Source organism: Xenopus laevis, chromosome 3L (genome assembly GCF_017654675.1).
Source record: "Xenopus laevis strain J_2021 chromosome 3L, Xenopus_laevis_v10.1, whole genome shotgun sequence".
In the NCBI taxonomy this organism is placed as follows: Eukaryota; Metazoa; Chordata; class Amphibia; order Anura; family Pipidae; genus Xenopus; species Xenopus laevis.
Window position 1 is genome coordinate 59,877,294 of NC_054375.1, and position 24,724 is coordinate 59,902,017.

At 37.0% G+C, this 24,724-nt stretch overlaps 1 protein-coding gene across 7 annotated transcripts in view; it reads right to left on the reverse strand.

The window, feature by feature from the left end:
• Positions 1 to 24,724, reverse strand: part of LOC108711045 (liprin-alpha-2) — a 186,804-nt gene that overhangs the window by 28,524 nt on the left and 133,556 nt on the right. For all 7 annotated transcript variants that reach the window (XM_041586288.1, XM_018252369.2, XM_041586287.1 and 4 more), the window contains 7 exons: positions 20,225 to 20,446; positions 19,494 to 19,640; positions 17,778 to 17,912; positions 15,288 to 15,371; positions 13,109 to 13,240; positions 6,592 to 6,654; positions 6,038 to 6,129 (listed from right to left, as the gene is read on the reverse strand). In XM_041586288.1, coding sequence (XP_041442222.1) covers positions 6,038 to 6,129; positions 6,592 to 6,654; positions 13,109 to 13,240; positions 15,288 to 15,371; positions 17,778 to 17,912; positions 19,494 to 19,640; positions 20,225 to 20,446 — 875 coding nt within the window. The remainder of the gene's footprint in view (positions 1 to 6,037; positions 6,130 to 6,591; positions 6,655 to 13,108; positions 13,241 to 15,287; positions 15,372 to 17,777; positions 17,913 to 19,493; positions 19,641 to 20,224; positions 20,447 to 24,724) is intronic.

The window sequence follows — 24,724 nt, forward strand, 5'->3', positions numbered from 1 at the left end:
TATACATGGGGTATTTCTAGCATTCTTGCCCAGATGAAATTGGCCATAATGTTATAGAGCTTTACTTTAAGAGGTTTATTTACTAAACCTCGATTTTTTTAGATTTATTATAGCCCAAAGCTGCTAAAAGTCAGAATCTGAAAATCCACCATCTCAAACCTGCCGAGGTCAATTAGGAGTCAATGGCAGATGTCACTTTTACAATTTGAAGGTATCATGATTAGTGATGGGCAAATCTTTCCCTTTTCGCTTTGCCTTAAAATATGTGAAAAGTGCCCTTTCAAAACTGTTACAGTTGGACCAGTGTAAGTAGTAAGATGCTGGAAATGACCGCTGATATTGTCCCCGCCACCCTTCAAAACCCAAACGAATGCCCGAGGCCCTCACATCACTGCTAGTGGTGCAGTCGCTTCTGTGCCGAAGGTTTCCACTATACTATAAAGTAGGAGCTTCAGGGGTCGGTGCTACTTCTGGGCCAGTGAAGGACCTGGTGTCAAACAAATTCCACCTCAGTGGGGTTGCTGAGGTGATCAGGAAAGCCTGTCTTCATCTGCATTGCTATAGGTCATCTTGGTGTTAATCCCTTCATTGTCATATTTATTTTTAATCTGGGTGATGTAGGGATACTTTGGCGGATCAGGAGTGCAAATTCTGCGGATCCATTGGACAGGGATGGATGATCACAGGCATGTTATCGTTCTGGTCCACATCTCCACGATCTTCACCTTTATAATCGCGCTGCTTGTGGGGATTTTCAGATCCAGCTGCTTGAGGATCTCATGTTTAAAAGTCCTCAGTGCATAGACTGCTCTGGCAGCTGCCTTGGTGATGTAGGCGACCCTGACGCTGATAGAGGTGAGGGGGTCATGAAGGTTACTGCTGCAGATGCGCAATTGAACAATAATTTAAAATTCCCAATATAATACACAACCATATGCCTTGGCAGCTAACTACTATAAGTTATAAGTAAACTTTTTCACATGGTACAGTATTGAGACTTTTTTTTCCTGTGAAGAACAGTAGTAGCATAAAGAAATGAAGCTTTTCTAATAAGGTGGGCAATGTACATGCTTTTGCTGAACTAAAAATGTTTTAACAGTCATGTTAATTTGCCTTTCCATTGACAGCAAAGCATTTTTGAAAAACATACATTTTTCAGCATTTTGTGAAATTTTTGGCAAAGTGAAAAGGTCAGTTTCGCCTATTACTACTAACTGCACGTCTTTATGGCCCTTACTTAGATGAAACCTTTCAGAGGTTGGGGTTTTATTTAAATTGGGCGTGGTTTTTTTTTTTAACAGCTCAGTGGTTTTCTGTATTTTTAGACATCTATCATTTATTCAGTCTCTGCTGTTATTACTGAAAACCTACTATTACTCTGTGGTGTTGCTGGATACATATCCTCAACATATTATTATTTTTTTTAAAAGAACAATCTAGTTAAATATTGTTTCTTGTTGCTCTATGTCATACTGCTGCCTTGTAAAAAAAAAATAGGCACAAAAAGAATATATTTATATGACATGCAACTACACTGGTAAAACATTTGGAACTTTTAAACTAAGATAATAGGAACTGAATTGTAACCTCAAGCAGAGCAAACTGTTCTTCACCGATATCGATTAGGCTGTGAAATAATCTGCTGGGTGATATTGTGACCCATACCCTTAGGGGCTGATTTATCAAAGGTCAAAGTTAGAGTTCTTTTTACCTTGATTGAACTCAAATGACCTAGAAACTCGAATTGCATCTTATTTAAGAAAAAAACTAAAATTTGAACGAATGTTACCAACCCGAAAACTCAAATTCAATTTGAATCAAGTTTTACTCCAATAAAACCTCGAATGTTAGGAAGGCTATTATTATTGACTTCTACATGAATGATAGGTGGTGACCTATCGAAATTTGAGTTACTTCCAGGGTAGGGGGATGATAAATCTTAGATTCAAATTTGAATTTGAATTCAATTTGGTGGTTTTAAACTTGAAACTGTGAGTTTTGGCCAAAAAAATCCACTCCAAAATTTGAATTTACTGTTCAAATCTTCAAATCTTCAAATCTACCCATTAATGTCTCAGTACTACACAAACAGAGCTGCATTTTTGGCAAAATATGGGTTGGGTTAATAATTCTGAGGGTTAAAGACATCTATTTTTTTAACCCAAATTAACTATGCTCCACTAAATGTATTTTAAATAAGTTAATAAGCAGGGTGTAAAATTCCCTTTATAGTTGGTATAGGATTAAACCCAATAGTTAGTTCATTTCAGTGCTAGTTTATTCCAGTGTAGTTTAGAAGTAACACAAGAGGTCCATTTTCATCAGAATTAGGATGGGAATATGACGGGATGAGGATTAAGGATATAGCTTGGTTTATAGCTGTAACTTTGGGTTGAGGCACTTAATATGTATTTTAATGTTACCCAATGTGACAGACAGAGGGATTTTATTTATGTAGGATCATGTGCATGTAAATTTGTGACATAAACAGCTTGAGGCATCAAACTGTCAGTCAGAATGAGGCTCCACTGGGAAATTAGGGCTAGAAACTGGACTGTATGGGAAGTAGAGGCTGCATGACTAAATAATTCTGAAAGGAAATTCCTTGATCATTAATGATGCACATGTTAGCTTTAATGTCTGCCAACATAAAAGGTCCAATCTACCTCCTTTTCTGCTTTAACAATAGCTTACCAAAGATATTTAGATTATGTTTATATGACTCAAAACAAATACAATGAATGACAGTGTCAAGGATAATTTATATAAATTCTTTGAAATTAGCAGTAATGTGTGTCAGGATTAATTTGTCCCAGAGCAACTGATCTATAAAAGCTACATTTCTGTGCCCCACTGGTTGTGGTGCTTATGTAGGCATTAGTGATGGGCTAGTCTGTCCCATTTTGCTTCCCCCGAAAAATTCGGAAACTCCGACGAAAATAGTGAAATGACGAAAGAAATTGCGAAATGCATTGAAGCGGGCGCCAAAATAATTTTGATGCGCTACAATTTTTACACACAACTTTTTTGTCCAAAATTGTCAATGGGCATTAAAATTATTTTAAAGCGCGACAATTTTTACACGTGCAACTTTTTTTTCACAGCAAATCTTTGTAGCAGTTTAGTGAAAAAATTTGCAGGCGGCGAAATGCAGAAAGTCACCGCGAATCTCTGCCTGGCGAATTTAATTGCCCATCACTACTCACCAGCTATCAAACATACAATATGTTGTCCAGACTTGATTATGGATGAAAGCACCAAGCAGTACAGTATATATAGTGATATCAATGTGCAAATTTTTAATGCATATATTACATTGTAGTCCAGCATTAAAATGTAGCGAATTTGACCCGTTTCGTTTCGCCAAAAATTTGCCGCCGGCGCAATGTCACTGACGCCCATTAAAGTTTTACATTTTTTTTTTACGCATGACGCCATACAAGTCTATGGGCATAATTTTTGCAGCGAAACAAGGCGAAAAAATTCGCTCATCCCTATTAAAATGTAGTAAACATTTTATTTAGATTCTCAGTGTTAGAGACACCAACAGTGATAACTGAATGAATAAAGGCAGCCAAATGAACATGAACAGGCAGGCTTGTGTGGGCTTCTAGGTTTGGATATCCAGACCTGATGACCCCTCTTGACCCCTTCTCATGATATGAGAATTCTTCACATCACTTTTTAGATGGCTGAACAGACTAAAATGTAAGATATTAAAACAAAAAGAAAAGTTGGATAATGCAACACTTTCCCTTACCCTAACAAAGTGTAGCTTCAGATGCAGCACTTTAAGAATTTGTGTTTACTATGCTGTTCTATATAAAAGACATGCTCATGTTACTTCATGTAGATGTACATCTCACACTCACTTTTAATGGAATTGCTAGGTTAGCTTCAGATTTTTGTAAATCCCAAAAGTTTAACATCTTTGTGTAATATTCAAAAATCAGAAATATTTTTTGTGTTAAGTTAAAACTTCTTGTACTAAAAAAGATAAATAGTTAAGTTGGGATGAAAAAAGACCAAAGTCCATCAAGTTCAGCCCCCTCCAAATTAAACCCAGTGTCCATAGATACTCACATTCACACCACAGCCATAACATCATTATCTGGCAGGTCATTTTAGCTCTTCACTGCCAGGGGGAGCTGCAACAGTGCTTAGCAGGTTACCAGGGGTGGCAAAAAAACAGCTCCCAGTACCTTTAGGAGCTTTTAAGATGGAAATTCGACTTTTCTAGTGGGAGAGAATGCAATTGCGCCCTCCACACTAGCAATGAGGGTTCCCCCGGACCCCAACGCACAGGAAAGTTAAGCACTGGGGGCAGCATTAGGTGCCTTAGATGTCTTCTGCCTTAGAATCTGTCCTGCTCACTGTGAAAAACCACCTACACTGCCTAGAGGAGGGATGAACAGAGGAGGGGCGATTGGCATATAACTCAATGGTTGCCTACCCTTAGTCTGGGTCCCTGTTCCCCCTTCCCCACACATTATTTACCTCCCTCCCTTTCCCTAGGCTTTCACCCGGCTGGCTTGGCCATGCACTGAAGCCACTATAACTAAGCCACAAAAAAAGTGTTGTCAAATTGCTCAGAATCCAACTGATCATTTCATAAATAAATCAAATTTGGTACAAACAATTACTCATCTTTTTATTCAGGGCCTCTCCTATTCATATGAGTATCTTATCTATCAATGTATGCTGAATTTGCAAATTGGAGATTTACTGCTGAATAAAAATCTGTATATCCAAAAAAAACACAAATAAATAATAGAGCATATCACTCTCTACATCATACTAAAAGTTAATTTAAAGATGAACAACCCCTTTAAGGCTTTTGTGGCCCCATTGTTGTGCTGCAAATGTATTGTTGTCATGTTCATTTCTTACAGGAATGACAAATTTCTCTTCTCTCCCACGCACAAATACAGTATCTTTACCATCCACTTAACACAGCAGCCTTCTGCTTAAAATAGAACCTAATTAGAAACCTCCCTCTTTATCTTATGAGTGACAATTTGTTAAAATCCATTACATTCATACTCAGGCAACAATCATTTATACCATGCAATCAAAACATCCTCTCAATCCCTCTCTTCCTGCAGCTGACCTAATTTTATCCCCTTAGATTTCTAAACAGCCTGTCTGTTGTGGCTGTGGTTTCCAAATGCGTATCCATCCGTAAGCTGTAATGAAAATCTCATATACAATTCACTTAAAAAAGTTATATCTAAGGGATGAAAAATAAAATTATGAACAAAGAAAAGGGACAGAGTTTAAGTAATTTTCTAACTATATGTACACTATATACATCTATATTAGAGGATTGATAAGCTATCAATGTGTATGAATGTTTGCTTTATCTGTACTATGCACAATACCTTTTTTACATGTAGCTTGATTCATTCATATTATTGTACAAGTATACCAACTTAGTCTATTCCATTAAAACCACAATAATATATAATGACATTGAATATTACTACTATTATGGGGAAGATTTATCAAAGATTGAGATTAAAGCTCACCACAGTAAAATTCTGTCACTGTCTTTTCATCCCTATGGGATTTTAAGGGGCATATTTATAAAATGGGGAACTTGAACTTTCACCCATTGATAAATAATCCATTAAAATCTCATAGGAATGAACAGAGAGTGGTGGAATGTTACTGTGGTGAGCTCTCACACTTTGCTAAATCTGCCCCTATATGTCACACTATGGGGCAGGTTTATCAAAAATCAAGTTTTTTTTTTTCTTGATAGATATGATTTATTAAAGAAAAAATCACCTGGGCAGCACCAGGAGGTAATAAGACAAGTTATAGGGTTAGTTCTTCCCAAGGCAGCAAAAAGAAGAAACATATTTTCTGTCTTTGGGATGACGAATATGCACCAATGTATAATTTTGTGGCTACACACATTGTGGATCATGCAGTGGAATACCAGAAGCCAATATGCCACAGTTAAAATCAAAAATCAAAAATAATAATGTAATCAAGATAAACCTGGTCAGGAATTTTTGACCATAAAAAGTACCTCGTTAATGTAGTTTCTATCAAGGACCCTGTTCTCATCTTCACCTGATCAACATCAGATCTTAATTTTTCAACCTCTTCTTGTAGTCGATCCTGAAAAATTACAATAATGCCACTGACAAATAATGATATTCTCACATATTTATTATGTAGGGTATTGTGTTCGCCATTTGCGGTGAATTAGTCTCGGATATCAAGTTAAACCAATTTAGCAAGTTTTATCATAAAACTTTTTTGCTTGTGTGTTGTGGTCAAGAAATAATGGTGGCTCTAAGAGTGTCACATAATTTTTTTCTCCCTTCAGGAATGATAATGCACATGTATACATGTCTCAGAAACATACAGATCTAATAAACGAAGGTAAGTGAAACATGAGAAAATTGCAGCATAGGTCACATTTGATGATCAACATTTTGCCTTTTCTTGATAATTATGCATCCATGTAACTATGCAAGAATGTCATGTACAAAGTATATTCAGGCTTAAACGTCATAATTCATAATTAAACCAGACATTTCTGGAAGTAAAACGAATATTTGCCACACTTTCTCTTACCTTATCATGTAAGCATTCTTCTAGCTGTTTTCTGAAGGTTTCTGATTCCTGAAGCAAAATGTTCTATACAGTAAAAAAACATACAAAGAGATAAATATTCCAATCAAAGCAAATATCAATCTCTTAATAAATGTTTTTTGCCTCCCACTAGTCCTTTATTACTTGTGGATGCCAAACTTTAAAAGCCTGCCATACATTGGGTGATATTGTCGACAGACTCTTGTCCTAGTTAGCAACTTGCTGGCCAGTTTATAGGGCGAAAGTAACAGTTTCCTGGATTTACTGGGGCTCTGATATCAATCAGGAAGAAGGAGAAATGAACACATCAAGCCTTGCCTGTGGTCCATTATTGCTAGATCCCAAGTTAATTCATCACTAAATAGCCTGTACAGCCTATCAGACCCTCACATCTTCCCCAGCAAGATGTGAAATGAAGCTATACGGAAAGAAGGGCCAGAATTTTACAGTATCTTTTACAGTTTCATTTGTATATTAAATCTGTGACAATATTTTAGAAATGTTGCCTTTTTTAAACCTGAGTAGGTAAGTTAGATAGGGAACCCCACATTTTTTTCATATTGAAAGGATTTTAATGAGGGAATTAGATGCCGATATACAATTATGCACTTCAATATATAGATATTCTGTCTTGTATATTCCCTGGTATTTATTATTCTAAAAGAATTTAAATTCTACACATTTTGCCAATAAACATTTGGTTTTAGAGTTATTTGTAAATGTTTTTGCTGCTGAAAGCAGTATTTGTCAGCCCATTTCTCTGCAACAAAAATGTCCTAACTCTTGAAGCAAGGAATAAAGCCAGATGATCAATTATGCTGTCAAGAAGCATGCCTGGCATTGTGGGAATCAGAGCTGTGGCTAGAGGAAAGCTAGATTCTGCTATATAATTTCAAGATTCATAACCAGCAAATTCATTACGTCTTAATAACATTTACAAATAACTATGTACAATCACGTAAGCGAGGGAAGCCACTTGCTCACCACTGCCAAATATGAAATCTGTATGTTGCTTGGCTAATTAGCTAAAGGGTTACATAAATAGAGAATAGCTGAGAAGAAAATATGTGTATTCAGCATTATGCATCCTGACGTCTAAAGGCTTCTATATTTGAATAAGCATTCTTATGTAAGCAAAGCAAAGAGACTAGTAAAACTCAAACTGCGGCCAATAAGACAGAAGAACCTCTTGGCTATACTTCTACAGCTAGATTCATGGGAGGGTCTCCTTTGTGATTGGTAGTAATTCTATTAAAATTTCAATTACAAAGGAGCTTAATAAGTGTCTTGTGCTGTGTATTTATGTGTGTACCCAAAAACAAATTGCTAATTCTATAGCAATTTAATTTTTACAGATAGCTATAATGAAGCACTGATGTCCTACACGATACACTATATGCCTTTTTTTCTTCTTGAAATAAGTATGTAAAGCCTGAATATATCCTGAATATCTATAAAAGACTCACTATTAATCTTATTTATTCGCTATGAATAAAACATTCATATGCATATTTATACAGTGTATATATATATATATATATATATACATATAAATTATGACCTGAGGCTTTTCGTCTGATTGTCAGTTGTTACTGTCAAACCTCCTGACCTACAGTGACAGCAGCTGTGTTCTAAATGTGATCACAGTTGTACTGAATATCTTGAAGTCTACTAAAATGTAGAAATAACAAATTAACATGCATAAAACCCAGTCGAGACAGGCAATCACGGCCCTTGAACTGGAGGTATCGCAGGCCGAATACCTGGTTACTCACACCCCCTCCCCCCAGCACTGCTCTCAATTGAAGCTTTTACAGGAGAAATATGCCCACCTTGACTGGGAACGGTCACAATATAAACATATGTTTGCTAAAGCTAGGATTTTGGAACAAGGGGAGAAGGCGGGGAGAATGCTAGCTCTGCTCACGAGAGAGCTGGTGGCCCCCCCTACAATCACTAAACTTAGAACAGGAGACACCAGCTTTACTACGGATGCTGAAGAAATTCGGCAAACTATGGTCGGTTTTTACACAGATCTATACCGCTCTGGGCTAGACCCGGGGGGGAGGGCAGTAGATGCTTTTTTAGATAAACTGACATTACCTACGCTGGGTGCAGAGTTTAGAGATTATCTCGATCAACCCATTTCCATTGATGAAATTCTAGAGGCGATTGGGTCTTTTCCAGTGGGTAAGGCACCGGGAGTGGACGGCATTCCTATTGAGGTGTATAAAACTCATGCGGCACTGTTAGCCCCTCACCTGTTAAAAACGTATACTTATGCTCTTGATCATATGCTACTCCCTGCATCTATGTATGAAGCCACCATTATTCTGTTACCGAAGCAGGGTAAGGACCCCACTTGCCCCGAGGCGTATCGCCCTATATCTTTGCTGACAGCGGACGTAAAAATTCTGGCAAAGATCCTATCGAGAAGGCTAGGGAGGGTGGTCACCCATCTGGTCACTGAGGACCAAACAGGGTTCATCCCAGGTAAAACCACTGCCCATAATATTAGACGGCTCATGCTCAATCTTACTGTTGAACACACTAATGTGGGTCATAGGGCAATAGCGGCGTTAGATGTGGCAAAAGCCTTCGATACCGTAGAGTGGGTTTACCTATGGAAAGTCCTGGAAGCCTTTGGCATAGGTCCTCATTTCATTAAATTGGTCCAATTGCTGTACAGAAACCCAATAGCCTCGCTGAGACTTAACGCCTCTCTTACTGATACCTTCCCCCTTTCTAGAGGTATGAGACAAGGGTGCCCCCTATCCCCTCTCCTATTTGCCTTGGCCATTGAGCCCCTGGCACTTGCAGTCCGCCAAAATACCCAGATTATAGGCTTCCAACTCCGTACCAGAGAGGAGAAAATACAATTGTATGCGGATGACACACTTGTGTACTTGGGCGATACACAAGGCTCACTAGTTGCACTCCTTGACCTGACCAAAGAGTTTGGGGATATCTCGGGACTGAAAACTAACCAGGCTAAATCAACTCTGTTCCTTATTGATCTGAATGCAGGGGCTGCCATCCCTGACGCCATTCCGCTACAAAGATCCTCTCAGTTCACTTACTTAGGGGTTAAAGTTGCTCTGCCGATCACTACCTATTACGCTCTTAACATTGCCCCTCTGTTGCAATGGGTAAGGTCCAAATTTCAAATCTGGGAGCGGCTGCCATTAGGTCCTACAGGTCGCATCCAGATTATTAAGATGATCATAGCCCCGAAGCTTCTGTACCTACTTTGGCATGCGCCCACCAGGGTACAGGGCTCTTTTTTCGTAGAGCTAGCGTCTGCGTTTAGGCGCTTTGTGTGGGGGTCCTCCAGGAACAGATTGGCCTTGGCAACACTCTATCGGCCAAAGGATTTGGGTGGCATGGCTTTACCTGACATGCAGATGTATTTTTTGGCAGCACAGCTCTCGCAGTTGTGGACTCTACTGCATTCCTCAGAGGGAGAGGCACTTTATCAGTTGTGGCAATCAGTACTACACACAGAACTCCCCCCAATGCATGCCATTCTAACCGTTGCCCCTAAAAATACCAGGCCCGCTCATAATCCGCTGCTGATCCATCAAAAAGGTATACTTAACAGGGTTAACCATCTTACGAATCGGGCAGGACTGGATCCCCTTACTCCCCTATGGTATAATAGTAAACTACCGCCTTTGGATAGGTTGAGTGTCCCCAAAGCATGGCTAGAAGCGGGGATATTTACCCTGGGCCAAATTTGGGATGACTGCGAAGGGGTCTCGTTTTCTACCCTTAGGGAAAGGTATGCCATCCCCCCCTCTCAATGGCTTACCTATCATAAAATCATGGGGGCTGTACGGAAGGCTCTTAGGTCTTCTAATTATCAATTGCCTTGCACACCTGTATCAGAGGTGTTTACGCAAACACAACCCGGGCGCAAAATATCTCTCTTTTATAAGGCACTACAGCACAGTGTCTATCAAAAGACCTCTCTGAAGGCCAGGGACAGGTGGGAACAGGATGTGGCCCTACTGACTGATGACCAATGGCAACTAGTTCTCCAGTCCCCGCTGGTTATTTCCCCTGTATACAAGTTTAGAATTCAACAGTTATATTTTGTGCATAGGGCCTATTACACTAGAACACTCCTTCACAGGCTTAATCCGATGCTCCCGAATACATGTCTGCGGTGTGAGAGGGAAGAGGGTACTTTCATGCACACGTTTTGGTCTTGTGGCAAACTGCATTCCTTCTGGGTGGCCATTCAGGCTCGGATAACGAAACTACTAGGGTTTGAGATCCCACTTGACCCTAAATGGTACTTATTATGTATGGACCCACCTACCCCACTGGCATCCCCAGCCCGTAAAATGGTTAACAAGCTACTTTTCCTGGCCCGAAAGCTCATAGCGCTTCATTGGAGGGCTTCTCTCCCCCCTACATATCAGGCATGGGAAAAAGCGGTCCAAGACTTGCAAAAGGTAGAAGATCTCATAGCTAGGAGGAATGGTACTTCCAAACAGTATCTTAAGATTTGGCAATTATGGATTTTGGAAGATGTATAACTGTCTGTTTGATCTTTTTTCTGTAATTTAACCTCATGTTTGGACTGTTTTGCACGTCTGACTGTTATGCATATATGCTTATCTACCGCTGTAAAACTGCTAACTACCTGTGTATTCTTTGTTCTAATAAACTTATCTGAACCAAAAAAAAAAAAAAATGTAGAAATAACGGAAAAAAACATTACTGTAATTGTGCATAGATAAAAGTCATGTTTTACTATTTGGGCTGGAGTACCGGCTTGAGGTTAGAAGTGCCCCATTAATTTACTGTATGTTACATGGTCCGGTTGCTTGTGGGCACAAACCTGTACAGTACTTTTAAATGCATATTTTTTAAATGCATATTTCATGGTTAGAACAGACTTAGAGTAAAATGTGTCTTTTCGTATGTTCAAAAAATATTATCCCATAAAGATGTATAATTTACTGTACAATATACTTGGTTTGCTTCGGGTGCAGCTGTGTAACTGTTTGTTAGTACTGAACCCTAAACCTTACGCAAATGGATAGATCTATTTCAAGTACTAATTAGGGGTGCTGTTGCCATGAGACAACTTGAGCAAGCAGCCTTCTGGTAATTTTAAGAGCTTAATTTCAAGTTTTTAGTTCTAGTTTTAGTGCAGAAAACACAATAGCGATGCCACCCGACCCACTCTGGTGCAGGAAAGGTAAGCTCTGGAGGGTTTGGGGGGCGGCATAGCAGTAGCCGCCTCAGATGGCCCCTGGTACTAATCTAGCACAGTCAGATAGAAGAAAGTGCAGCAATGTCATTGGTAAGCCTTCTATGTGCATGAGATAGACAATAAGACTGATCCTCTTTCAGCTATGCTTGGCTGTTAACACTGACTTCATAATTCTTACATAGGTGAAACTAGCCCTATTGTTTTTGTTGTCTCTGTCATTTCTGTGAATGAGAATATAAAGCTTATTTACTTTGCCAGTCAGGTTGCCGGTCACTGGAAAATCATGTGGGGAAAAGTCATATCAAGTTGCAATTCTTTCCAGATTCAGCTCATAGTTTTTTTGTTCAAGCCTTTATAATGATTCACAGTTTTCTCAGAGATATCATTGTATTATTGTATTGCCTTTAGAGCTTCTAAAATGACCTGGATCCATACACTAGATTTGCTGAACAATGCTGTAGCGGCCATATTTTAGCTGGCTATTGTTATTCTCCTTCAAGAAGTACCACCAGCAAGGTCATTCTCCTTTGTTAGTGCTTAATGGAATGTTCACTTTTACATCTCTCCTCTGTACACATTAATTTTATATTAATCATTGCCCTTTTCTTACATCTTGTTTGCTTTGTCTCTTCTTTCATACATTTGATAACCACACATCATGACATTCATGACATTTCTGGTGACAATAAGAAATCCACTGGGATTCACGAAAAATGTGTTCACCAGCAGAACAAGAAAAGTATATTTGCTGTAAAGGCAGCCGGGTTTTGAAATTCCCTACCAAGTGATGGGAATGATTCATTGGTGTGAATCAATCATAGGCAAGATGGCTTTATACCAAGAAAGGCCATAATGATCTTTAAACAATAAGTAGAACCCATGTAAAACTCTGTGGTCAGGAATGCATTTCATCCTTTCTGTAAGGCCCGATTACAGGATGACCTGTCGGTAGGTTTTGGTTACCTTCTCCTAAATCAAACTGTAGACAGTTAAATAAAATTGACTTTTTTTAAGCCAACTTACTGCATAACTACTGTATATTAAAACATTACCATTACATTTTGGATTGACTTGACTGAATCATTAGAATGGCATTTTCTCATTTATATATGGAATATAATAAAATCCTGAGTATAACAATCACCTATTAACTTAAATTCTGCTTAGGTTTTACTTTGAACTTCCTTGTTAAATAATACTCATTGACATAAACCTTGTTAAATGAATCACTAGGAACACAATAATAAATAATGAAAGAAAATTCAGGATAACCTTGTCTTCTAGTGCAGCCATTCTTTCTTTCAAGTGTAACTGGAGTCGTTCATTGGATTCTGTTAAAAGCCGGTCCACTGTATCAGACAGTCTTTTGTTGTGCTCTTCGTTCATTTTTTCCCGTTGCCGAGCCTTCAGACAAAATTAAGTTGTAAACTTTTCCATTAATGTTGTGAAAGTACATTAAAATAAAAAGATACATCAGGCAAGCAGTCTGTTATGTAGAGTTCATAAAATAGAGAATGGCAATTTTTTAAATATCAACAGGTATGAGACCTGTTATCCAGAATGCTCGGGACCTGGGGTTTTCAGGGTAACGGATCTTTCTGTAGTTTGGATCTTCATGCCTTAAGTCTACTAGAAAATCATGTAAACATTAAATAAACTGAATAAATTGGTTCTGCTTCCAATAAGGATTCATTATGTCTCAGTTTGGATCAAGTACAAGCTACTGTTTTATTATTAAAGAGAAAAAGGAAATCATTTTTAAAAATTTTGGTTATTTATATAAAATAGAGTCTATGAGAGACAGCCTTTCCGTAATTCAGAGCTTTCTGGATAACGGGTTTCCGGATAAGGGATCCTATAACGGTAGTAAATTCCTCCACAAATATAAAGCAATACCTTTTCTTTTTACAAGATTATAATCATACTAATAGCAACTTGCACTATTATTGGTGTATAGATAGACTGTGGCACATAGTCACTCTCTAGGCACTACTTACAGAACTTACAGAATTTGAAACTCTCTTGGTACTTCTTACAGAACTTACAGAATTTGAAGGAAAAGGCATAAAATTTACTATATGATGCAATATTAAATGCAGTTTATAACTTTTACAAATATTACAGGGCAACCCTTTTGAAATAAAAAGTAGTGATGGGCGAATAAATTTGCCAGACATGAATTTGCGGGAAAGTTCCGCATTTCAACACAAGCGAATTAACTCACGAAACTGCGGCAACAATTAGCCGGCAAAAAATCTGCTGCATCAAAAAATTGTCACGCATTTAAATTATTCATCGACTTTAATGCATTTGGACCAAATAGTTGTGCGTATAAAAATTGGCGCTCACGTCAAAATTATTTTGATTCCCATTGACTTCCATGCAATTTGCTAATTTTTTGCCATTTTGCGAATTTCGTGGTAAATTCACAAATTTTTCAGCAAAGCACAGATTCGCCCATCATGGAGTCAAAGTAATTTATGAGGGGATCTGCAAGAGACAAGTAGATAAGGTACAAGATACAGATGAAGCCACTTGGATTTGTGAGTTAAATGCGTCATGACTCAGAGTTAATTGAAGAAACTGTGTTATCTAAAGTTATCTTAACTCATTTAATGCATTTAACCTTTTCATTAGCATACCAAAGCACCATTGTTCACAATGGTGAATGCTTTAATTAGATGGGATGTTGTGACACAGTTTTCTGTGTTAAATGAGATAAATGGGATATCTGTGTTTAGTTATTCTGTGTCAAACAGACAAACCAAAGTGGCTGCATCTGTAGGGTGGGTCAAAGATGCTGAATATAAATTGGGGCTGAATTAATGGAGTGTGGAATAAAAGGAATTCCATTTGATTTCTTAGCCCAGATCCACACATGTTGGTATTTCTGACCTGGTGCAGGCCTTTCTTAGTCCACATAATTAGCCATAAATCCAAGGCCCAGGTTTAGTCCCTTCTCCAAAGACTTGAAAGTTTCCATTAGTTTGTACTCCCACACTTTTCTTTCATTATCTGATTTAAAATTGCCCTTAAGAACCAAAATTCTTAAATCCTTTATGGAGCGATGAGGGCCATTGAAATGATTTCCTATTAGTGTGTCCACTTTTTTATTTTTTACAGTGAATCATGGTGTGTGTTACCTTTCTCAGACTTTCCTATATACAGTCCCCCTGTTATGCATTTAGTACTTAAACAAATTTTCCAAACAAAATAGTAAATTATTTTTACCAATTCAGAAAGTGCCCATAGAAACGTTTTGTGTTATAGTCAAACCAATGAACAATTTTGATTAACCAACATATTATGCTTTAACAATTGTCATTTCTTTAAAAACATTCTAGACTGGGAGGTGAGACATCTGACCTGAATCTTTTAGGATTGGCTACCCACTAAAAATCATTACAAATATCTACTGTCACTATAATTGTACGTTGCATGTTATACATACTCTTTGAAGTTCTTGGTTCTTCTCTTCAAGCTGTGTTTCTAGGTGCCTCATCCTTTCTTCAATATTCCCATGCCTTTCTTCAGCCTGTAACAAACACAAATGTATTATCGAAAAGATATATAGCCAACGTACTAAGCCTATTTAAGTCAGGTATAAGAAGGCAAAAAAAGCAAGCTACTGCTAACTGCAAACTAACTCTAGGAAAAGAAACTTTACTGAGGTAAGTAGCTGAAGAGCACTGCTTGAAATGTGTCAGCTACAGAGGCCTGCTGCATCCAAGCATCAGCAACACATTGGGTTTATTTATGAGCAATGAATCAGCCAAATGTAACATGCAAACTGTGCATGGTTTGATTACAAACCTGCCACTCTAAATCATAAGCCCCTGAAGCGCTAAACTGCGTGATGGGTGATTATCAATAATTAAAAGAAAAATGTACAAGGATGAAAAATAAAATCTGATGAATTCTATTTAGCAATAGAAAGTAAAGTCCAGTAGGACTACCTTCCTATGTATGGAGATCATTTCTTGGAGTTTAGCTTCCATAACATATTGATAATCATCAGGTGAGGAAGAAGAGGTTGGATCAGACTAACATGTCAGGAAGAGGAGAAGGACAAAATTGAAAAGTATAAAAAATTCAGAGCAAAATACACTAACACTAAATAAAACATCCTAAATGTGGAAAAGGAAAATGTGACAGCAAAATCATTATTTAAGTTTACAGAAGAACTGCGTCAGCAATAAAATATTAAATGATAGCTTTGCTTGGAATGATGCAGTAAGGTAATTTAACTAAAAGGAATGCTGCAATGAAAGTGATCAATGAAAAGCTACTTATGGATATATTACTGATGGATATATTCATATATTCAAATATTAAGAATAGAAACAATGGAGAAAGAAAAGCAATTCAATGATAGAGTATATTATTTTACAACAAAACATTTATTAACTATATTTATTAACTATATAAAACATAACAGTGATCTAAATAAGCAGAATGACATCCACTTACGGTGGGGAATTTATGCAGTATCTAATTGAGCCATTGGGCCATTGTGTGGCCATTTTTAAATTCACAAAGAACATATCCTTCAGTAACTTTATGTAACTTCAAACAGTGGCGCAACTACTGGTAGTGCATGGGCTGCGATTGCACAAGGGCCCACACACTCTCAGGATCGACAGTGGTTAGTGCGGACGTGAATCCGCTGAAAAGATCTCTTCCGGAGGAGGAGTCTGCAATGGGCCCCCGCTCCCTAGTAACGTTACTGACTTCAAAAGATATACAGTATGCTTCAAGTGAAACTAAGGGGTTATTTATTAAAGTCCAAATGCCAAAAACTCGAACAATTCAAGTTTTTTTTTTACTATAAAATCAGAACTTTTAGTGGGGGAAAAAAACCTAGAGCTTTTCATGTTTTATTATACCCTGAGGCTGCTAAAATTCAGAATCTGAAAATACTCCATCTCCAAGCTGTCAGGGTCCTGTAGCAAGTTAAAGAAAATTTTGAGCGTTTTTTTCAATGATAAATAAGGTCAAATTGTCGATTCTAGGTTCCTCAGACTTTTTTTTAATTTAAAAAATCTGAAAAAAATGGATTTTGATAAATATCCCCTTATTTTTTTTAAAAGACCTATTGTGGATTAAAAATCCCACTAAAAATGCAATTGATTCATAAAAAAACATGATCAACAAAAAGATCATAATCAAATTTATGTTTACTTTGATATCCCCAATCCGACACGGAAAGCATAAGAAATCTGACCCTAATCATAACTTCCCGAGTCACTCATGTACATTCCTACAAACAATGATCGCTTGATGGAATAAATCTTTTTGCAACCACAATGTTACTATGTGAGGCAGCTTTTTTTGTTCTTAGCTATAGTAACAGGTTCCATATGACTATTTTTGAGGACATCAAGGCATGTTTACCATATACCAAATATCTGGTAAGTGGCCTATGCACAAAATCAGAAAAAAAGAGTGTGACTGCTCAATATTCTTCTTCCAATCTAGAACATGATTTTTTTATTTACTCATATTCTATTCTCCCATGGTATTTGTAAAATTAAGATTTTGATGGAAGAATATTTTGCATGCAATGCAAATGAAAAACCTAAATGGATTAGAGTGCAGCATATTATATTGTACCCTCAGAATAACATATTTTACAACTTCAGCAATCATAGGCAATCATAAATGTGCAAAAAATTATGTAGACTGCCCTATACAGATGTATATGCACCCACACGCTTTTTAAATAAGACCAAAAATGACAAGTTAATAGATGGAGAGGAGCATCTCATGGGCAACTGATATAAATATTAAGCAAGGATGTAGCATCATAGAAGTGACTGACTCTCTGATAATTGCATAATTGATGACCTCCTGAAAAAAATACACAATTCAGCACAACTATGTACCTGTGAATGACCATCCGATTACAGCTTAAAATGTTTATTTAGTGCTGTTTCAGTACCTTTGTAAGAGCAGCAATTCTTTGAGCCAACTCAGCTTCAACTTCTGGTAAGGTCTCAGCTTTTCTCATAGTCTGTTGCAGCTTCTGCTCAGCCATTTCTAGTCGCTCTTGTAATTGCCTGTTTTTCTCTTCCATCTAATCTCAAGGAATAAAAATAAGTGCATGAAATGACTTCTTATTCCAGAAACTAAAGCAAGTAAAATAAATAAAGATATTTAAATTTGTTGGTAGGTTTTTGGGTTGCCTCCTTTTAAAGGTGCAGAAACTATAGATGAAAATATACTAGGGTATCTAGGGTATCAGTCAAATCAACATTAAATCAAATTGGGTAATTACATGGTAATGTAATAAGAGGTCTAAGGTTTGCTGTGCTCTAGTTAACCATAACAACCAGTCAACAGTCAACTGGTCAGCTGTTTAAAAAACAAACATCCAGGCTATAAACAAATTTGGCTGCAAAGGCCAAAGTAAATTTTAATTGTGTTAGCTGTAGTTTTGTAATGGTGTCAGTAGTGAATCAACCATTAAGGAATAGAGAGCTGTGACATTGTATAGTTTAACACTGATGGCTGTGGCTTCTTTGTGATTGAGCACCATTGTTCCTGTCACCAATAGGGCTCCAAAAACAGAATGGTTGGGGAGGGGGGCGGGAGAGAAAAGCAGTCTACAGGCAAATTAGGGTGAAAATTGAGATTAAACAATATTGTTGTATTTTGTTGTCTTGTTCTAACATTCAGCCTTTAGAACAAGGAACTATGTCTAGGTGTATGTTCATTGGCTGGAGCTTAAGGGCTGAACTCCACAAGCCAATTCGGAACGATTTGTCGCCAGGCGATGTCACGCATGCGACGCACAGAATAATTTACTGATTGTAAAATCACAGGTATAAACTACATGTATCTTGTCATCTTGCGCATCGAAAATGATTTTGACACCCATTGACTTCAATGCGTTTCACTAATTTTTTGGCACAGATTCACCCATAACTAATGGCAACGTAAAATCCGGATTGCCTCATGAAGTTCAGCTCTAAAAGCTCACTGCTTTCTCACTAGAGTGACTGAGTTAAGGTTAAGTACAACATGTTCTTACTACTCAGTTACACTGTTTGCTGCGGGACTTGATTTTAAAATGCACTACAAACTTAGAATGCCAATATGAAGTGTAGGACTCACACTAAATGAGGGGCATTGACGTGGCACGCGAGCTTACATATTTTGAACAAAGTGTGGTACTTATATCTCATTTTTGTTAAACTATGCGCTGGTAATCTTTCTTGTTTTTGTGTAATAATATTTATTTTATCGTTTCTAGCAGCTGGTCAACTCCAGAGTATAGGGTTAAACCAAGTGCTCGCACAAGGGTGTGTCTAGCAGATGGTCAAAACCTCAGCGTGGGTTAGACCGAACACTGGTGATTTCTTTCTGGAATTTATAGCAATATGACAAAAGCATCAGTGTTTTCATGGTTCTTTAACCTTGTTATGAGCTAAGGTCCAATGTATTTTTGGCCAACATAGATAATGTCTTCTTTGCTCCAAACCTACTATGCACCTTGAGAAACTTAACACTCAGCACAGTCAAAAGAGCTTTGCTAACATTAATGCCCTTTAGGAAGAAACTGAACTGAAATTGATACCAACTAGTAGGTTTATTAACTTGCATTTGAGGTAACAGCAGAAACCTAAAATTCATTCTATTAAAGGAAATACTGAACCTGACGTAAAATTGCTTGATTATTTGCCAGTTCATTTTCCAACTTGTCATTAATGTCATGTATGGATGTTGACTCTCGTTGTGCACTGAGATAGCGTTTCTCCAAAGTAGTGATTCTTTCTTCCATATCCTCCTTTTGCGCCACAGCCTGAATAAATATAAAATTAAAATGAAATATGTTATTCTTTACTTTAGTATAGTATAATATAGTATCCATAAAAATATATACACATCAAGAAGCACAAGTAATAACATGTGCTTTTGTGAACTTGGGATTTTGTGAGCAGGATAACTGCAAATAAAGCTTTTATTGTGCATCCACACGACATGTTGCGGGCACCAAGGGCCCTTTTTCAAGTGTGATGGAGCTTCCAGGGAACCATTACTATTTTCTACTAAAAGTACGGCTAATGTGTGTATTATCCGGTTGGGAATAACTGCTGTTAGAATCCTGTCCAGTATGAAGACTCAAAATGATATTTTGCTTGATTGACATGAAGCCTTTATCTGGACATTTTCTTTAGCATTCAGTGATGTGTTTGTTGAAAAAAAAATAGGTTGCATCAGGTAATGTTTTTGAGCATACATTGAATATATTTGTTACCCCTAAGGGGGTTTAAAGGAATAGAAAACCATTTGCAAAAAACATTGGGTTTTTTTTCAATTATCCTGTTATTTACAAAAATGTTTTGTTACAATTAAATAAAAACAAAAATAAATTCCACTGTTTACCTCCCTGATATCCCTTTGATATTTAGTATTCATGTCTTCAGTTTTCACAAGTTCTTTTCTTGCCGTCTCTGCTTCTTGCTCAACCTCCCCAACACGAGTTGACAATGATGATAATCTCTCTTTCATTTGCGTCATTTCATAATTTTGTTTTTCAAGCAGTTCCTGCAGCTCCAACATCTGACTTGCATCATCATTGGAATCTATTGATCCATTGGACAATCTCTGTAAAAAAATATAGAATTCAAATAAGCAAATAATTTTGTACATAAGCAAGCATTTTTATATTTCAAATATATTCAAATATATTTCAAATACATTTCAAAAGTACTGTATGTTTTCAATACTGTAATTAATTATGTAAATAATCTAAACATATAACATATGAATATCTATATTCATATTCAAGCCTCCCTAAATCAAAATGATGACTAAAACTATATATTGTGCAATCCTGCCCAATATAAGCATTTTATTGTTAACTCTACCTTCATCTATAGTTTAAAAGTGGATCAAATGTAGGATGGCCCAATGAGAAATGTGGGGGCATAGATTATCAAAGAAAAAAACCTGGATGTCTGGGGCAACATGGACAGCACCTCCCAGAGTATGTGAGTTATGCAAACGTATGTGTTTCTTTGACTTGATTAAAAAATGTTCCATAATATGTTCTACATCTTTTGCGGAGATGGTCTGTAATCTTGTAAAATGACATGTAAAGAAGTTTGTCACGTGTGACTTAACTATTGGCATCTTACACAAAACACCCTATTGTTTTTGACCGCTACTGCTACCCTTGGCGAAGACTGATTCTAAAAAATCCAACTTCTTCCACTTGGCCCTAAAAAATCCAACTTCTTCCACTTGGCTCTGCTGAGCAGTAAGAGAGTTTGCCTAATGATTAGCCATGTTCCATGTGGATATATCATTAAAAAGAAAGCAATATCTTCTGATTTTTTGTAAAAAAAAAAAAACATACATTTGCAAGACAGAATTTGTTCAATAAAGATGCATTTGTACAGTGATATATACAGTATATAGAAGAAATACAGAATACATTTTTGAATGCCAACAGTTTCTATGGCAAAACAAGCACCAGAAGGATATAGCCAGTATGTCCTTGAAGGTTTAATACATATTTTATAGCCTGGTTTATATGGCATTCCATTTTGTTAAGTGCCTTTTTTCAGCTGAAGAGAGTACAAATTTAATTTTATTTTAGAGCTATTCATTGGTTTTAGAGGACTTGTTTATAGGAAAGAAGCCCAGCAATATTATCAGGCACAATGGAAAGCAATACATAAGTAAAAAAGGTACATAGGAGGTAAAAAGGAAATATATTTTAGAGAGTCTAGCAATATTTGATATAGTTATACCTGCATCTGTAGCAGGCAAATGCTATCAAGTTTTATGAAATAAAACCTTCAATCAATGGAAAAAAAAAACAGATTCCAATCCAAGTTCAGATTGCCAATGCAAACAGCAGGGTTAAGCTATACTATATCAGGGCAATGTCAAAAATTACAAAAATCTAAGATGACAAATGATTAATAAACAATAATTATTGTGTCAATTATAATAACAACCTGTGGTAATAACATCTAATTTTACTTCCAGTATAAGTGATTAGAATGGAACAGAAATGGCAAAAAGCACAAAAAATAGTTGATGATGTAATTATGTGAGGTTTCATGTATCCCACATTAACTTAAGTAAAATCGTAGAAAGTACACAGGTTTGAAAATATACTAAAGGACAACTTTTGTCTCAACTAGTTCAGGAAGCAACTCATGCATTATCTTTAGTAGTAGCATGTGTACAACCTAAATTTACATGTGCAAACTTAAAGGGGTCCTCCACCCAAACAAATTATTGTTTTTGCACAATAAAAGAAAATATAATTATAAGCAACTCTTAAGCAATTTAACATTTCAAAATTCAGAAATATAATTACAGTCTAAAGCATGTTGGTTTATCCCCCTCTGTTCTCTGGGTCTGACAGTTTAATAGCATTCAGGTCTGCTTCATGTTTTTATTAAGCTTTTATCACTGACTTGCAACATTGCTTCAGGAGACAGAGACAAGTGACAGATATGCTTTCAGCTGCAATATCATTAATATATTTAAAACCAATTAAAATTTATCATAAATGTGTATTGTAGAATTGCATTTTCTTTTACTGTCCCAAAATATTTTTTGGGTTTAGGAGCCTTAGGTGACCAAACCGCAGTGACAGTAGTAATAATAGTGCAGCAAATCGAGTTTCTAGAAGTGCAAGTCTTATCTTGCAAAACATATTCAGATACTAGTCTTGTAGCTGCACTTTGTTTTATAATTTATATATAATCTGATTATGGTTAGGATGCTGGTGATTAAAAATGGGAATTCCCAAAGAATTATAAAATGTATAAAATTTTGCTGTGAATTTAGGCATAGTTACATCACCTTTGCAGAGGTATAATATTTGCCAACCAATTTTGTGATCTTCAACTAATATTTCAGCCAGAATTACACATGCCCCTTTTTTTCCATATAAAATCAAGGCTGCTAATTTTACAGTACAGGTATGGGATCTGTTATCTGGAAACCCATTATCTAGAAATCTCAGAATTATGGGAAGGCAGTCTCCCACACACTCCATTTTATCCACATAATCAATATTATATTCCCTTGTTCTTGATCCCAAATCAGATAAAATGAATCCTTATTGGAGTCAAAATCAGCCTACTGGGTTTATTTATTGTTTAAATGATTTTCTGAAATTACGGAAAGAGCCATTATCCAGAAAACCTCAGGACCCAAGCAGATTTGTACAGGTATGGGATCTGACCCTAGATAACAGATCCCATACCTGTACAAATCTAACTCATGTGCCACAGTTTGTGGTGTACATTTGCCATATTACTGCAGTTTAAAAATATGGGACATGGCTATAAGAGTTCACTAACAAGACACTAGTTATTCTACTTTAAATACTACAGTTGCATGAAAACACCAATGTCTAATGAGTACATAGAAATAGACAATGAAACCAATTTACTGTCTCATATATATATATATATATATATATATATATATATATATATATATATATATATATATATATATATATATATATATATATATATATATATATATATATACACACACATATCCCTATGTTGTATTTCATCTAGTCACGAATATAGCCCCACAACAATTACAGGGCCCAAGGGTATTTCCATTATTCTGCACAATAGTAAAATCACAAATAAATAAGATCAACAATTCTTTTCATATTCACATCTCTCACCTACTAAGGGGGTTACATGAAGTTCCATTTCACACATTTTCAATAAGAACGAACCTCTCAAATTGTTTTTATAATGAAATGCAGTTCTAGATTCTAATATCATGTATACTGTTCTTTATTGTGTCACATGCCATATCTAGCATCTTGTAAGGACTGTACATGCTGCTTATTACTGAGTAGCATGGGAGCTGAACCAATTACATTTAAATTAGTATTCAAGATAGTAGAGCATTACTATGGATTAGTTAATAAGATAGATAATTAGTAAGAAATGTAAAAAGAACATCAGTATCACTTAGTTATTAATATAGCAGATACTTAAAAAGAAAGCAATACTATGATGAGCAAAGAAGAAAGCATAAAAACATTAGATCTTTAAAATGAGAAATACATTTACATATACTCTTGGCAACCTGGGAGACATAAAAGTTTCTTTTTAAAGTAAAATGAGGTAACTGCAAACCATTCGCAATATGGGCTAAGGCAAGAATTTCTTAAAGGGATACTGTCATGGGAAAAAAATTAACAAGTGCCAAGCACCCTGGTCTCAGCTCGGCTTTACCAGTAGTGTGACAACAGTTGAGCTTCGGGAGGAGCCCTCAGCTTACTTGGGTGCCACCTGGACTTAACGAGGGGTACAAGGCGAGATGTTCTGGCTGGCAAAGGGGCACTGCTGTTAGCAAAGTCTTTTGGGACGAAGGTCACGGTACAAAAGGATTAGGCAGAAGGATGGTCAGACAGGCTGGGTCGAGGCAGGCGGATATCAGAATCGTCAGGCAGGCAAGGGTCAAACGGGGTTGTCAACCAAGGGGTTAAGCAGGAAGAGTTGTCGTAGACAGGCAAGGGTCAGGATACAGAATGCAGAGTAGTCAAGAACAGGCTGGGTTAAACGTGGGTAATCAAACAGACAGGATACAGATCAGATGCACAAGACTCAGGAAATCACTAGAAAACAAGTTCTATCACGGGGATCTGTCTGCAGTTAGAATGGGCCTTTTATAGGGGAAAGCATTTGCGCCAAAAACGTGCACATTCGCGCCAAAACGCACTGGCGCAAACACGCCAGCATGTTTGCGCCTATAAACAACATGCAGGAGCACCGCGTGTGCCCTAAGGAAGGCAAGATGGCGCAGGAAGAGGACCACGCGGCGGGCGTCCCCACCAATGGCGGCGCGGCGGGCGTCCCCGCCGCCCCGCTAGACCACCAGGGC